This window comes from Leucoraja erinacea, chromosome 13, assembly GCF_028641065.1.
Source record: "Leucoraja erinacea ecotype New England chromosome 13, Leri_hhj_1, whole genome shotgun sequence".
NCBI lineage: Eukaryota > Metazoa > Chordata > Chondrichthyes > Rajiformes > Rajidae > Leucoraja > Leucoraja erinaceus.
Genome location: NC_073389.1, coordinates 30,697,681 through 30,714,847, shown reverse-complemented (window position 1 = coordinate 30,714,847; position 17,167 = coordinate 30,697,681). Strand labels below are relative to the sequence as shown.

General features: G+C 40.8%; 1 protein-coding gene across 2 annotated transcripts in view; it reads right to left on the bottom strand.

Moving 5' to 3' along the window:
• The window catches only part of dgkh (diacylglycerol kinase, eta), a 303,149-nt gene that overhangs the window by 159,133 nt on the left and 126,849 nt on the right, over nt 1-17,167 (bottom strand). For both annotated transcript variants that reach the window (XM_055644779.1, XM_055644780.1), the window contains exon 4: nt 3,360-3,440. In XM_055644779.1, the coding sequence (XP_055500754.1) occupies nt 3,360-3,440 (81 nt within the window). The remainder of the gene's footprint in view (nt 1-3,359; nt 3,441-17,167) is intronic.

The following is a 17,167-nucleotide window of genomic DNA, read 5'->3' as shown; positions in this document are numbered from 1 at the left end:
GTTTTTATAGATATGTGAAAAGAAAGAGATTAGTTAAAACAAATGTAGGTCCCTTGCAGTCAGAAACAGGGGAGTTGATCATGGGGAACAAGGATATGGCGGACCAATTGAATAACTACTTTGGTTCCGTCTTCACTAAGGAAGACATAAATAATTTGCCGGAAATAGCAGGGGACCGCGGGTCAAAGGAGTTGGAGGAATTGAGTGAAATCCAGGTTAGCCAGGAAGTGGTGTTGGGTAAATTGAATGGATTAAAGGCCGATAAATCCCCAGGGCCAGATAGGCTGCATCCCAGAGTACTTAAGGAAGTAGCTCCAGAAATAGTGGATGCATTAGTAATAATCTTTCAAAACTCTTTAGATTCTGGAGTAGTTCCTGAAGATTGGCGGGTAGCAAACGTAACCCCACTTTTTAAGAAGGGAGGGAGAGAGAAAATGGGGAATTACAGACCAGTTAGTCTAACATCGGTAGTGGGGAAACTGCTAGAGTCAGTTATTAAAGATGGGATAGCAGCACATTTGGAAAGTGGTGAAATCATTGGACAAAGTCAGCATGGATTTACGAAAGGTAAATCATGTCTGACGAATCTTATAGATTTTTTCGAGGATGTAACTAGTAGCGTGGATAGGGGAGAACCAGTGGATGTGGTGTATCTGGACTTCCAGAAGGCTTTCGACAAGGTCCCACATAAGAGATTAGTATACAAACTTAAAGCACAAGGCATTGGGGGTTCAGTATTGATGTGGATAAAGAACTGGCTGGCAAACAGAAAGCAAAGAGTAGGAGTAAACGGGTCCTTTTCACAATGGCAGGCAGTGACTAGTGGGGTACCCCAAGGCTCAGTACTGGGACCCCAGCTATTTACAATATATATTAATGATCTGGATGAGGGAATTGAAGGCAATATCTCCAAGTTTGCGGATGACACTAAGCTGGGGGGCAGTGTTAGCTGTGAGGAGGATGCTAGGAGACTGCAGGGTGACTTGGATAGGCTGGGTGAGTGGGCAAATGTTTGGCAGATGCAGTATAATGTGGATAAATGTGAGGTTATCCATTTTGGTGGCAAAAACAGGAAAGCAGACTATTATCTAAATGGTGGCCGATTGGGAAAGGGGGAGATGCAGCGAGACCTGGGTGTCATGGTACACCAGTCATTGAAGGTAGGCATGCAGGTGCAGCAGGCAGTAAAGAAAGCGAATGGTATGTTAGCTTTCATTGCAAAAGGATTTGAGTATAGGAGCAGAGAGGTTCTACTGCAGTTGTACAGGGTCTTGGTGAGACCGCACCTGGAGTATTGCGTACAGTTTTGGTCTCCAAATCTGAGGAAGGACATTATTGCCATAGAGGGAGTGCAGAGACGGTTCACCAGACTGATTCCTGGGATGTCAGGACTGTCTTATGAAGAAAGACTGGATAGACTTGGTTTATACTCTCTAGAATTTAGAAGATTGAGAGGGGATCTTATAGAAACTTACAAAATTCTTAAGGGGTTGGACAGGCTAGATGCAGGAAGATTGTTCCCGATGTTAGGGAAGTCCAGGACAAGGGGTCACAGCTTAAGGATAAAGGGGAAATCCTTTAAAACCGAGATGAGAAGAACTTTTTTTCACGCAGAGAGTGGTGAATCTCTGGAACTCTCTGCACAGAGGGTAGTTGAGGCCACTTCATTGGCTATATTTAAGAGGGAGTTAGATGTGGCCCTTGTGGCTAAGGGGATCAGGGGGTATGGAGAGAAGGCAGGTACGGGATACTGAGTTGGATGATCAGCCATGATCATATTGAATGGCGGTGCAGGCTCGAAGGGCCGAATGGCCTACTCCTGCACCTAATTTCTATGTTTCTATTTCAGGGCACCATAATGATTGGGACACAGCAACGTCATGTAAATGAAAGTAGTCATGTTTAGTATTTTCTTTCATACCCTTGGCATGCAATGATTGCTTGAAGTCTGCGATTCAAGTGCATCACCAGTTGCTGGGTGCCTTCTCTGGTGATGCTCTGCCAGGCCTGTATTGCAGCCATCTTTAGCTTATGCTTGTTTTGGGGGCTAGTCTCTTTCAGTTTTCTCTTCAGCACATAAAGAGTTCAGATCGGGTGATTGACAGTCACTAAAGAATTTACAATATTTTAGCTTTGAAAAACGAATTTGCTGCTTTAGCAGTATGTTTGGGATCATTGTCTTGCTGTAGAATGAAGCACCGGCATTTTTGAGTCATTTGTTTGAACTTGTGCAGTGTCTATACACTTCAGAATTCATTATGCTACTACCATCAACAGTTGTATCATCAATGACGATAAGTGAGCCAGTACCTTCAGCAGCCATACATGCCCAGGCCATAACACCCCCACCACCATGTTTCACAGATCAGGTTGTATTCTTTGGATCTTGGGCAGTTCCTTCTCTCCTCCATACTTTGCTCTTGCCCTCACTCTGGTATAAGTTAATCTTCATCTCATCTGTCCACAAGGCCTTTTTCCTGAACTCTTTTGAGTACTTCTTGGCAAACTGTAACCTGGCTATTTTTGTGGCTAACCAGTGGTTTCCATCTTGCAGTGTAGCCTCTGTGTTTCTGTCCATTAAGTCTTCTGAGGACAGTGGTCATTGACCAATCCACACCTGACTCCTGAAGAGTGTTTTTGATCTTTCAGACAGATGTTTGGGGATTTTTCTTTATTACAGAGAGAATTTTTCTGTCATCAGCTGTTGAGGTCTTCTTTGGCCTGCCTGTCCCTTTGCAATTAGTAAGCTCACCAGTGTTCTCTTTCTTCTTAATGATGTTCCAAACAGTTGATTTTGGTAAGACTGTTGTCTCTAACAGTGTTTTCTTGTTTCTCAGATAGAAATGTTTCATTTCAGCACCTACAATACAACATTACCTCAAATCTGCACTGCAATATCAACTAGATTTGGTGCTGAAGTGAGGCCTGAAACTATCATAACTGACTTAGAATTTAGAATGCTGTCAACTTTATCATATTGACAAATAAATGAGGGGTGGGAAGGCAACCTAATCAACTGTCTAGCAAAGGCATTCTGAAAGGCAGAGTCAAGTGCACTAATGTGCATGTAGTCACATTATGGGCAGAGAGAAAATATGTCTTTTGCTGAAGAATATCACTGAGCTGGACTGTTTTTTTACAACAATCCAATAGTACCAATGTTGATCCAAACCAATTTTATTCCAATTTCATTTATTTATTTGAAATAAAAATTCACATCTGCTGGAGTGCGACTCCAAATCACATCTCAAATACATTAGTCTGCTAACTTAAAGGTTACGTCAACATTTCCCCACAGTCACCACTGAGACAAATTCCACCATCACATGCAAAGAGTAAAGATAAAAGTTAAATCATACCGTGAAGCTGTTGTTAACGTTTTTTGTGCTTGATTCAGCGACACTTGCATCCGACAGATCCACTTCATCAAATATAAGGGACTGGGAAGAAAAAGGGAAAAAATACAACAATGTAAATAAAAGTGACAGTTCACTCTGCATAAATCTTTTTTCCTTTGGTCAATAATCTTCTACAGAAGAAGCTGAGCACCAATATGAGAATATTTCCTCAGAAATCAGCAGTCAATATGCAGAGTTTCTGTTTTACCCAGTTTGGAGTGGACACTCACATCCTGCTTAACCAAGTTGAGAGGCTTTAGGTAGAAGTTAGTTGGGACAAGTTCAAAACCCTAAGTAGGGATGTCAATTCAGTTTAGTTTAGTTTAGTTTAGAGATACAGAGAGGCCCACCGAGTCCACACCAACCAGCGAACCCCGCACAATAACGCTATCTACACACACAAGGGACAATTATACCAAGCTAATTAACCTACACAAAAAAGCTGGAGAAACTCAGCGGGTGCAGCAGCATCTATGGAATGAAGGAAATAGTCAAAGTTTTGGGCCAAAACCCTTCTTCAGACTGAACATGGTCTTATTGAACAATTTATTTTCTTCGGTATTCAACAAGGAGAATGATATTGAATTATGTGAGGTAAGGGAAACAAGTAGAGTAGCTATGGAAACTATGAGATTCAAAGAAGAGGAAGTACTGACACTTTTGAGAAATATAAAAGTGGATAAGTCTCCAGGTCTGGACAGGATATTCCTTAGGACATTGAAGGAAGTTAGTGTAGAAATAGCAGGGGCTATGACAGAAATATTTCAAATGTCATTAGAAATGGGAATAGTGCCGGAGGATTGGCGTACTGCGCATGTTGTTCCATGTTGTTTAAAAAGGGTTCTAAGAGTAAACCTAGCAATTATAGACCTGTTATTTTGCCGTCAGTGGTGGGAAAATTAATGGAAAGGATACTTAGAGATAATATATATAAGCATCTGGATAAACAGGGTCTGATTAGGAACAGTCAACATGGATTTGTGCCTGGAAGGTCATGTTTGACTAATCTTCTTGAATTTTTTGAAGAGGTTACTCGGGAAATTGATGAGGGTAAAGCAGTGGATGTTGTATATATGGACTTCAGTAAGGCCTTTGACAAAGTTCTCCATGGAAGGTTGGTTAAGAAGGTTCAATTGTTGGGTATTAATGGTCGAGTAGCAAGATGGATTCAACAGTGGCTGAATGGGAGATGCCAGAGAGCAATGGTGGATGGCTGTTTGTCAGGTTGGAGGCCAGTGACTAGTGGGGTGCCACAGGGATCTGTGTTGGGTCCACTGTTGTTTGTCATATACATCAATGATCTGGATGATGGTGTGGTAAATTGGATTAGTAAGTATACAGATGATACTAAGATAGGTGGTGTTGTGGATAATGAAGTAGATTTTCAAAGTCGACAGAGAGATTTATGCCAGTTGGAAGAGTGGGATGAAAGATGGCAGTTGGAGTTTAATGCTGATAAGTGTGAGGTGCTACATCTTGGCAGGACAAATCAAAATAGGACGTACATGGTAAATGGTAGGGAATTGAAGAATGCAGTTGAACAGAGGGATCTGGGAATAACTGTGCACAGTTCCCTGAAGGTGGAATTTCATGTAGATAGGGTGGTAAAGAAAGCTTTTGGTGTGCTGGCCTTTATAAATCAGAGCATTGAGTATAGAAGTTGGGATGTAATGTTAAAATTGTACAAGGCATTGGTGAGGCCAATTCTGGGGTATGGTGTACAATTTTGGTAGCCTAATTATAGGAAGGATGTCAACAAAATAGAGAGAGTACAGAGGAGATTTACTAGAATGTTGCCTGGGTTTCAGCAACTAAGTTACAGAGAAAGGTTGAACAAGTTAGGTCTTTATTCTTTGGAGCGCAGTAGGTTAAGGGGGGACTTGATAGAGGTCTTTAAAATGATGAGAGCAATAGACGTGGATAAGCTTTTCCCACTGAGAGGAGGGAAGATTCAAACAAGAGGACATGACTTGAGAATTAAGGGACAGAAGTTTAGGGGTAACATGAGGGGGAACTTCTTTACTCAGAGAGTGGTAGCTGTGTGGAATGAGCTTCCAGCGAAGGCGGTGGAGGCAGGTTCGATTTTATCATTTAAAAATAAATTGGATAGTTATATGGACGGAAAAGGAATGGAGGATTATGGTCTGAGTGCAGGTAGATGGGACTAGGGGAGAGTACGTGTTCGGCACGGACTAGAAGGGCCGAGATGGCCTGCTTCCGTGCTGTAAATTGTTATATGGTTATATGGTTATGAGTGTGTGAGGAAACCAGGAATACCAGAGAAAACCTAGGTCATGGGGTGAACATACAAACTCCAGACAGACAAGCACCCGTAGTGAGGATCGAACCCGGGTCTCTGGCGTTGTAAGACAGTAGCTCTACCGCTGCGCCTCCGTGCCATCCTTGCAGTTAAAGGCATCTTGGAGGTTTCAAAATATTACCTTTCATTCACAATTGGTTTCACTGTCATTGACTCTTTTTACCCATTCATGATTTTTATTTAAATAAGTAAATATTTAAACAAAATAATGGAACAATTCAATTTTCCACATGGTTTTCTTTCATGCCTTTCTCAACAAGATTTCCAATTTAGTGCTAAATTGCTGCTCATTTTCTACCATAGAAACAAGCTCAATGAGATCTCAGATAAGATTCCCAACTTGAGTCAACATTTTTACAGCCCCACAGGGAGCGCTGGCGTTCTATCTGATCAATCTGAGCGAAAACTCAAACTGAGGTCCCAAAGGTACATGCATAAAATGATGAGATCTCAAGTATTTTGTTATTTTAATTAGAAACTCAAGACTAAATTTTGCAACATGCTTTTGTTTAGATGTTTAAAACACCGAGGGGTTTGGGGTGAAACAACTATACAAGGAAGTCTAGAACACTCAATAATTGAATTCTGACTAAAACGATTTTTATTACACCCAAGTGTGTCTTACACAACAGAATTTCCTACAAAATTATGCTCCTTTTGTTAAGCAGTTAGACGTTTCAATTTTTATTTTCTTAGATTAATTAGCCAGCTGCTGAAAAAAGTCTTAACTTCCAATCTTTTCAATTTCTTTTTAAGATCAATATAATTTTTCAGAAACTGCAAATTAAGAACTCACAATTCCACGGCTTTAACTCGGCATTTGCTACTTACGCTATTGTAGAATCATCAGAATGACAACAGGTATCAGACATTTCTACTTCTTGTCATACGAGTTTGTGAATGGGGTTAAAATAGAGACTGTTTCCAAAAAGGACATTTTGGAAAAGAACCATCTAGTATTTATTGTATGACAATGAATTTATGATTTCTTGTAAACTATTTATTGTGAACTGTCTGAAAGGAAAGTAAAAGCAATTTAACTGTGAGCCAGATTTTGCTGGATGAAACCCCCAACCTGTCAGATGCACTGCTCACCATCCATCCACTCTCACTGGTCCTCCACATCCTGGAATCTAGCATGGTGGTCTCAGCAATAACCAGGCATTCGGCAGTGTATTACCAAGGCTGTGTCACTCGGCAACCCTTTGCTGACTCCAAATCACCTACCAGCCTCTGCACCCACCTCGCCACCCTTTCTTCCCTAACCTGGTTCGATCTGCCCATCAACTGTTCCTCACTTAAATCCACCTATTGTTTGTCAGCTCCTACTTCACCCCTCCCTCTCACCTCTTCATGACATCCTTCTACACTCTCAATCCTCATTCCGGGTTTCAGTCCGAAATGTCAACTATCCCTTAGCCTCCATAGATGCTGCCGCGCCCACTGAGTTCCACTTTTCTGATTCATAGAAAATAGATCAGTACATCACAAGCTCAGGCCCTTCAGCCCACAATGTCTGTGCCAAACATGATGCCAAGACCATCTCTTATCTACCAGCGCATATTTCATGTCTATCCATTCGCTGCACATGCATCTGCCTTCCCAAAAGCCTTATAATGCCATAATTGTAACTGCCCCAACCACCAACCCTTGCAGCACATTCCAGGCACTTACCACCCTCTGTGCAAAAGGCTGCCCCTCACATCTCCTTTAAACTTTGCACCGCTCCCCCCCTCCCCTCCCCTCACCTTAAAGCTAATACCCTTAGGCAGCGTGTATTCGTTTCAGACTTTTGATACTCTAATACTATCAAAATAAGAACATCATTCTACTAACATTGGCCATTGGTACACATATGAATTAACTGTCCATGTTTTAATTGACATTGTTTAAGACCAATCCCAGTGAAGGTTGCAATTTCCAAAGAATGGACAGCAGAGTAATGAGCGTCTTCCCCTCCCTCTCACCATCTCATTCCATTTCTTTCTCACGCTACATGTGTTCATGCAAATCGCCATGACACATTTCTTGGATCAAAAGATTTCTCATGAAATCATTGCTGTATTTATCAGTGCCTATCTTATTAATAGCACCAGTCTGAAGAAGGGTCTTAACCCGAAAGTCACCAATTCCGTCTCTCCAGAGATTCTGCCTGTCCCACTGAGTTACTCCAGCTTTTTATGTCTATCTAGTTTTCAACACCTATTTGATATCTGTACTGTCATTATCGGTGATGGTGATAGCGCAGTGGGTGCGGTGGGGGCGCTGTGAGTGCTGCGATATGGCTGGCCTGCCAGCAGCGTTTGTCAGTCATTTCTACTTTTTTTGTTTTTTTAGTATGTTCAAATGTTTGTTTTAATGTCCCGGAGTCGGGCCCGGAGCTTCAGCAGCGGGCGCAGCGTGAACTTTTCATCATGGAGCGGGCGGGCCCTCGCTGGGGGTCGCCAGAAGGGAGTGCTCCGATCGCTGGCCCGCCGGCTGTTACATCCTGAAGCTGCATTCTGCGGAGCCTGGGATCCCTCGTTGGGGACCCCGGAGGAGAAGAGCTCCGACCGCCGGCCCGCGGCCTACAACATCTTGAAGCCTCGCTCTGCGGTACTTCTAGCTGTGGTGTGGCGGGGACTTAGATCTTCGACCTCTGGCCTGCGGCCTACATCATCTTGAAGCCGCAGTCTCCGGTAGGGAAGCACCAATTCGGGACTTACCTTCCAGACGAGAGGGCCTGTACATCTGGCCGCCCGCAGCGGCAACTGCGGAGGTTTGTGGTCCCGACCACGTGGAAAAATGGAGGAGGACTGACTGAACCTTGTGCCTTTCACCACAGTGATGAATGCTGTGGTGGATGTTTTTGTGTTAAGTTTTTATTGTGTATTGTGTGTTCTTTTTTATTGTACCATGGAAGCCAGCAAAATATCTGAGAGGTGTAACTAGGTATATCACATAATACATGAGAAGCAAGAAGTGCAGTGCTGTTCTTAATGTGATGGCAGCAGAGAATTAGTGCAGCAGCCAATAACAAACACCAGCTTGTCATGGTGTTACTCAAGGAATAATTATTGATCAATTAATGGTGTTTATTTTTTATTTGTTCACGGATTGTAAAGTTCACAGATAAAGTCACATTTTCTGTCCATTCGTAAATACTCTTGAACTGAGTATCTTGTTCCATAATTTCAATTGTCAGTTAAGAGTCAATCACCTTGGCAACTCCAGAGACACAGGTAACTTTGCCTGGGCATAACGGCGACTGATTTCCTTTCCTTTCTGGAACCAACTCTTTCGTCGTTTCATCTCATTTTTTTTTTCCATTTCAGAATTATTCAATTTCCCAAAATTCCTTAGCCAATGTGGTTGGAATCAGACTCATGTCTCTGGATCAATGGTCCAGGCTTCTGGGTACCAGTCCTGTAATTAAACCACTTCATTGCCAGACCTATAAATTCAAAAACATAATTCTTGCAGACAAATAATGCCCGGGTTTTGAGATAGAGGATCAATCCTGAATGATATAGACTCATCTCATCATTCAAAGAAAATTGAGTTTAGTCCCGGTGTGTATGTATATGTACCAATATATATGTATTGGTCTCAAGGCTTATCTGAAATTAAGTTATCATGAACTCACTTCAACAAATGGATGAATGACTTTGCTAAATGACCAGATTGGAATTGTAACTGGAGCACACAAAATGCTTGTATAAATGTCTTCCACAGCAAAGTTTAAGGCGACTATGATTCAATGTCATGCAGCTTCCAAGCGTGCTTTCAATTTAGGTTTTTTAATTTCATCTGACAGATGTTATGAGATTTTTTAAAAAACAAAACAAATCTCAGATGATTTACATATTCTACATCAATTTTTTTTGGCATTTGGGTCACTTCATTGTGATCACAAATTAAAAATGTGAATCTTTTCAAAGGAGCATATTTACTGGCTTCTATCTGAGAGCGAAACACAAACATTCTATGTTTTCACTGAATATTGCACATCAACTTACTGTTCACCTCTGCTCAGACCCCAATCACTCGATCTCCTGATATTAGCTGTTGTCCCTAACATCAGTCCATGTTGCTTTGAGGCTTTTTTAAAAAATCAAACATATTTAGTCTCATTCCATCAGCTTTTCCAATCAATGTACGTGAGGCATTATATTCCCTGCTCTTGTCGCACAGGAACAGATCACCAGATGGGTAGAAAAAGATTCACAAAGTGTTATGGCTTGCTTGAAAACATCCAATATCCCCATTGACTCCAGGGAATCCCTCGCTGTTAACTGCACACCGTGGAGAAAGAAAGTTAGGAGTGAGATTCAGAATCAGGGGTTCAAGCATCAGGAACACTGAAGCCTTGTGTATGCAGTGCACCCTCTACCATCCAGCATAACCCATCCCTCAGGCACCTCCTATCGAAGGGTCTGTGGCTCCACACTGATCTCACTTTCACCTCAGGACACAAAGAATTGGAGATGAAGCAAGTCATCTTGAAACCAAGGGAGTTCTCACAGAAAGTAATAGTAGAGGTCCCTGTCTATCACAGTCAGATCATTTTAATACAATCAATATGGGAGTGTATAGATTTGCTTTATTACCTTGTGGGATGTGACTGTATTTGGCATGGTCAACATTTAATACCCATCCTTTGAGAAGATGGAGAACTACATTATTGGACTACCACAGGCCGGTGGTGAACATGCTCCCGTGGTATGTTAAATAAGGAGTTCCAGGACTTTGATCCGGACATGGAAAAGAAGCACGGGTAGATAACCAGATCACAACGGTGTGTGACTTGGATAGAAACTTGTAACCCATGGTATTAAAAAAAAACTTGCTGCCTGCAATTTTTCTGGATGATAGAGCTCCATCGTTTTGGAGATTTGTCAAAAAGATTCTGGTAAGTTATTCAACAACATTTTGTAGATGGTACATGTTACAGCTACAGGTGATAGAGAGTGAAAATCTCAGGGTGATGTATGAAGTTCCAATCAAATCATGTCAAATCAAATGTCTTCATTACTTTGGAGCACAACTCGATTAAGCAAGTCTGATATTCCATCAGACACACAAAAATGCGGTGAGCCAATCATAGGAAAACAACCAACTTCTAAGTTGCTTGCATAACCACAGAATTAACTGGTTGGTCACCTCTGCTGAAAACCACCGCTCAGTCCGGCTTGGCTTATGGGATATCCCTGTTACTAAACACTTGAACACCCCCTCTCATTCCCAGACTGACCTTTTTTGTCCTGTGCCTCCCCCACTGTCAGAGTGAGGCCCAAAGCAACTTGTAGGAACAGCACCTCATATTTTGCTTGGACAGCTTCCAACCCAGTGGTATGAATTTTGATTTCTCTAACTTCAAGTAACCTTTACTTCCCTACTATCTCCGTCTCTCCCCCACAATAGTTCTCCGACTAGTGTCACTGTCCTCCTGATTCATTTTGTATGCCTCGCTGTCACCTTCCCCCTCAGCCAACAATGAACCATTTCCTTCATCAACGTCTGCTTTGATCTGTCGTTTTCACACCTTACCCTTCGATATCTCTCGTCTCCCTCTCCCCTGACTCTCAGACCTGAAATATCATCTATTCCTTCTCTCCAGAGATGTCGCCTGTCCCGCTGACTAGTTACTTCAGAATTTTGTGTCTAACTGGTTGGTCAATTTATTTCCTGTCAATGGTGATCCATCCCCCAGGATGATATTATGGAATTTGACCAGTTTAATGTCTAGGGACGTGGCTAAACTCAGTCATGCTGGAGATAATCATTGTCTTCAGTTACAAATATTATCCATCACTCATCAGTCTATGCTTGCTTCAGTCCATGTTGCTTGCTTTATTTCAAGAGCTGCAACTGGAGCTGATATCAACAGAAAACACCTCCACCTCTGGCTTTCATATAAAGGTCATTGATGAAGCAACCAAAGATGGGAATAGTTACTGCTGTGAGGAATTCTTACAGTGATGTTCAGAGACTAAAATGATGGATCAAAAACTACATACATCTTCCTTTATTCTGTATATAACTCCCCTTGATTCCCATTATATTGAGTCACCCTGTCAAATGCCTCTGGAATTCTGCTCGTTGGTCAATATTCACACCAGGTCTTCAAAATAACATTTGGAGAGTTATTCTCTGAAGTAAACTACACTAAGCTTCAGTAAGCACGTATTGGTGAGTAAGTGATGCTTGGTAACACTGTCAATAATATCTTCCAACACATTGCTTGTGAGTGAATGCAGACTTGATGGGTTCATTCTATTTTTGTGAACAGGTCATACCCAGGCAATTTTTCCAATTGCTGAGAAGATCCCCATGTCATAGAGACATGGAAACTCATGGCTAGATGTGTAGCTAGTACTGAAGCACAAATCTTCATTGCTACAGCTAGAACAATTTCTGGTCCCATTGCACATTCAGCCCGCTTCTTGATATCATGAGGCGTGAATTAAATTAACTATAAACTGGCTTCTGAATGGCAAGAGATCACCAAGACAGATCATCAACTTACCATTTCTAGCTGAAGATAGGTGTAGAAACTCTAAACTAGTCTTTGTATTTGTGTTGGGTTCTATCACATTTGAAGATGGATAGGTTCATGCAGACCCATCCTAGGAGATTGATTATCCACCACATTTCACAATGGAATGTATGAACTATATTTAATCTGTTGGTTGTGTGATTGTTTAACTTTGTCTGTAGCATAATCGTTTAGTTGTTCCATGCGTGTTTAATTTGGTGTTATAACGTTTAGGTATACCTGGTGCTCTTCACGGTGTGTTCTACTAGATTCTTCATTTAATCATAGTGATCTCATGATTTGACAGTGATAGGAATCTGAGAGATATGCCAGGCCAAGAGGTTACTGAAACGATAAAGATTATTTTTCTACTGCTAACAGTCCAACATATTTTACAGAGATGCCATGTATTTGATTTATTCCATTAGATTCATAGAATCATAGAGACATCACACAGAAACAACCTCTTCTACCCACCAGGCCTGTGCCAACCATCAAGCACCCATTTACACTAATCTGAACAAATTCTATTTTATTTTCACAACCCTCACACTCTAACACTCACCTACTCCACAGGGACATCTTAAAGCAGCCAAACTTGCTCCGCAACACAGCGATATTATCACTCTACCTCCACAAGAACTATATAATGGCCACTCTTACCAATATAATCATTAATGGATGCAGATTGATAAGAGATCATTCACCAGTGTCATTTACATATGAATTTACATCATGAACATGTGCAATACCAACTGTCTTTCCAAAAAACTTCAAGCATTGTTGTTAACTCACAGTCAACAAGCATAACAGCAAATCCTGAGGCGTCAAGACTGGGACTCTGTTATGCTGCTCTCTGATGAGTATTTACTGCTAATTATTTTGCCTTGTCTCACGGCATTTAATGGACCTAATCAGCCCTCAATATATGCTGTATCCCAACAGTCTGTGTGGATATGACATGGTTGCTGCCAACTCTGCTCGTAGATGCTATGAAACCCACAGATAGTGTTTAAAAAAGAGCAATTATTGCAAAGTACCATAAGAATTACATTAACAAATATTTTAGCATTAGTACTAAGCATCAAACCCACTTACTACTCCAAAAATGAGTATGATCAAATTTCTAGATAAAGATTTCTCTTGCCTCTTGGTTCCCTTACCAACTGTTCATAGCAATCGGCCAAGTAAGTCAGTGGTGGTTCTAAATCATTTTTTTTTAATGGAGTCTGTGACTAGAGCACATTCTGTCCAAATCTGAGTAGATTCAAAACGGAACGCTGATTCATCGGGTGACGGGTAGGGGATAGTCAGTAGAAAATGCCGTAGACTGCACATAACCGGAGATGGTGATAAAAGAGTCCAGAACATTGGCTGAACGGTGTGATTCTGAGTATGACTATGTTAGAATATTGCCTGACTACTCTGTGGACATGTAGGCAATGTGGGCAAGTCTGCAGATGTTTATGTGTAGTATCAAGTGGGATGGATTTGTACCTTTGTAATCCCTAAATCTAGAGTGTTTGTATGTCTGGTTTTATTTTTAGAATGTTTTGTCTTCCCCATTTGATAGAACTGAGTGGTTGCTAGGTTAGTTCGGAATGCTATTATGTCAATCATATTGCTCCATGTTTAAGCTCAAATTTAGATGAGGCCAAGTAAGGATAGCAAATCTTATAATTTCCTGTATATCATCCAGCTGTTCAAGGGGAACTCTGCTTCATAATACAAATGTTGCACTGTGGTTCCATTCACATTTGAATAAAGTTCCTGTATAAGTTACTATTTTGTAAAGTGTTGAACCAGAGATGTAGAAGAAAAAGTATTTTGGGTTGCATGTAGCTCATTTCCCCAGACTCTTATGCCCCTGTCCCACTTAGGAAACCTGAACGCAAACCTCTGGAGACTTTGCGCCCCACCCAAGGTTTACGTGCGGTTCCCGGAGGTTCCCGGAGGTTTTTGTCAGTCTCCCTACCTGCTTCCACTACCTGCAACATCCGGCAACCACCTGCAACCTCCGGGAACCGCACAGAAACCTTGGGTGGGGCGCAAAGTCTCCAGAGGTTTCTGTTCAGGTTTCCTAAGTGGGACAGGGCCATAATTCTCCCAATAAAGGACCTCTTGGTAATTTGAAACACACAATGCTCTTAGCTTACTGCCTGGCTTGGTAGGAGATTCCAAATAGTACAACTTATACCTTAATCTACTGTATCATCCATCTACATACTTAATCATGCCTAAATCTCACCAGCCCATGCTAAAAAGGACGCCAAGTCCTCCCTTACCTTCAACTAACTAGGCAACATACGTTTTCAAATCACTATTCCTCTGCTGATGCAAAATATATGCTTAATTGGATGAAGCATTTTGATTTTCAATATTTTAATAAAAGCTTCATACCTACCATCTGATTCATATTTGAAAACTATGAAGAATTTGCACCATGCTTTTTCTGCACATATTTTTTTTAAATGGCAAAGCATTAACAGAAGAATTTGTGCAACAATCAGCTCTTATGTCCTATTATGGAGCTGTAAATATAGCTTTCTGCTGTAAACGTGTTCTTTTTTTTTTAATGCATGAAAAGAATGTTAGTGCTATCTTTATAAATCTCTTAAATTCACGAGAGAAACATGATAATGAAAAGCAGCATAAATATTGAACCCAAAACATGTCGTGAGCTTACTTAGTAAGTTTGCTCTTGGAAACAGCTAATCTAATGCCTTTATTTAATAGATTTTCTTGTTGATCTGCAATGTTCCAATTGCCCTACAAGTTTCATGGCACCAGGTATCAAATATTAATCAGAGGTTGTGGGACTACCAACAAGAATTAAAAACTGGTAGTTAGTGAGAGCACTTTGTTGTGCAATACTGTGCAATATTGGTGATGAATGTGGAGCCATTTTAACAGATGTTTGAGATAACGTCAAGAACTTGTACCATTATTATGGCAGCTTTAACATAGCAAAAATACCCCATCGTACTTCAACAAAATATTAAAGTTTAGATGGTCAAAGGGGTAGATTTAGCATTTCTAAAAGGTGAAAAGAGAAGTCGAGAGATTTTGGGAGGAAATTCCGGAGATTAGAAGCAACACTTAAATGTAGTGAAATGTATATGAAAGTTAATAGGTTTACCAATGCATAGACAGTTTGCACAGAAGGGTCTTCAACAGAACATAGCTTTGACACAATGCTAAATCCAGGATTTAGTCAGCATGCCAAATTCATTCAAATTGGAAAGAAAGTGTTCTTTTGTGGTGTTCTGTGTAATTTTCAGGTAGTGACTATTTAAAACTTTGCCTAAACTTTAATGTGGGTTATTGTGTGCTCTATTTTTAAATCGTATAATAGACTAAAAGTTATCTCCAAGTATTGATTTTTTAAAAGGCTTATTAGATTTTGATTGATTGAATCAAGAAATTATTGCTCGAATAACTCATTGGGTCAGACAGCTTCTGTGGAGAAATAGGATGGGCAACTTTTCGGATCGGGACTCTTCTTCAGACTGATCGTAGGTTGACCAATTCAGGAAATTAAAAATTCTTGGGTATTTGATGGTCATAAAGTTACAGAAAGATACTGAATGAAAAGTAGCCATTCGGCACACCAAGTCCACATTAATCATCAAATACCCATTTATACATTACATACATTAATCCAACAAAAAGAAAATTCTCCCCACAACCTCATGACCTCCCAGATTTTACTACTCACCAACACAATGATATTTAGAAGGGACAGATAAAATGGAAAAATAAGTGAGGAGTTGGGCCGGGATGTTGAGTTGGGGAGGGGAAATGAGATGAACAGTGGAGGTAAGATAAAGGACAACACAAGGACAGTTGTGAAAAATGATTTGTTGAGAGAAATGATATTGGTTTCAGCGAAGAAGAAGTGGAGGTAAGATAAAAAATAACAAGGGACAAAAAGTATTCATTGCAGTGGAAGGGAGTTAGATGTGGCCCTTGTGACTAAAGGGGTCAGGGGGTATGGAGAGAAGGCAGGGATGGGATACTGAGTTGGATGATCAGCCATGATCATATCGAATGGCAGTGCAGGCTCGAAGGGCCGAATGGCCTACTCCTGCACCTATTTTCTATGTTTCTATGAATCAGTTACATTCTTCTAAAAGTATCAAAACAATTGGAAAAATTAATCACTGGAAAAACCTTAGTTAAAACCACAAATAAACAATTATGGTCCAGTTAACGACATCTGTTACCAGCAAACAAAGCCTAATGTTTTTGCTAACTCACCAGTGGGGGCAACATTTGTGGATGATTTATGTCTTAATTTAATTAACATAAATATATTTGTTTTAATTTTTTTAAGTATTTAAAGATTTTTTAAGATTAAGAATATAGGAACAGCAATACACCATATAGCCTATCAAATCTGGCTGACAATTCAAGCAGATCACAACAGATCTAGTCTTGATCTCTACTCCATTTTCCTGCTTATTCTCAATAACCCTTCACTCCCCATAAAAGCAATAATCTGAGGATTTTAAACTTTATTTTTTTAGGCTTTTAAAGATACAGTTTGAAAACAGGCCCTTCGGCCCATTGAGTCCACAACGTAATCACCCCGTACACTAGCACTATGCTACAAGCTCAGGACAAATTACAATTTTGCTGAAGCCAATTAGACTACAAACATGTGTTTAAGAAGGAACTGCAGATGCTGGAAAATCGAAGGTACACAAAAAAGCTGGAGAAACTCAGCGGGTGCAGCAGCATCTATGGCGCGAAGGAAATAGGCAACATTTCGGGCCGAAACCCTTCTTCAGACTACAAACATGTCTGTCTTTGGAGTGTGGGAGGAGACCGGTCATCCGGAGAAAGCACACGCGGTCACAGGAAGGACATACAAACTCCGTAAAGACAGCACCCATAGTCAGGATCGAACCCAGGTCTCTGGCGCTGTAA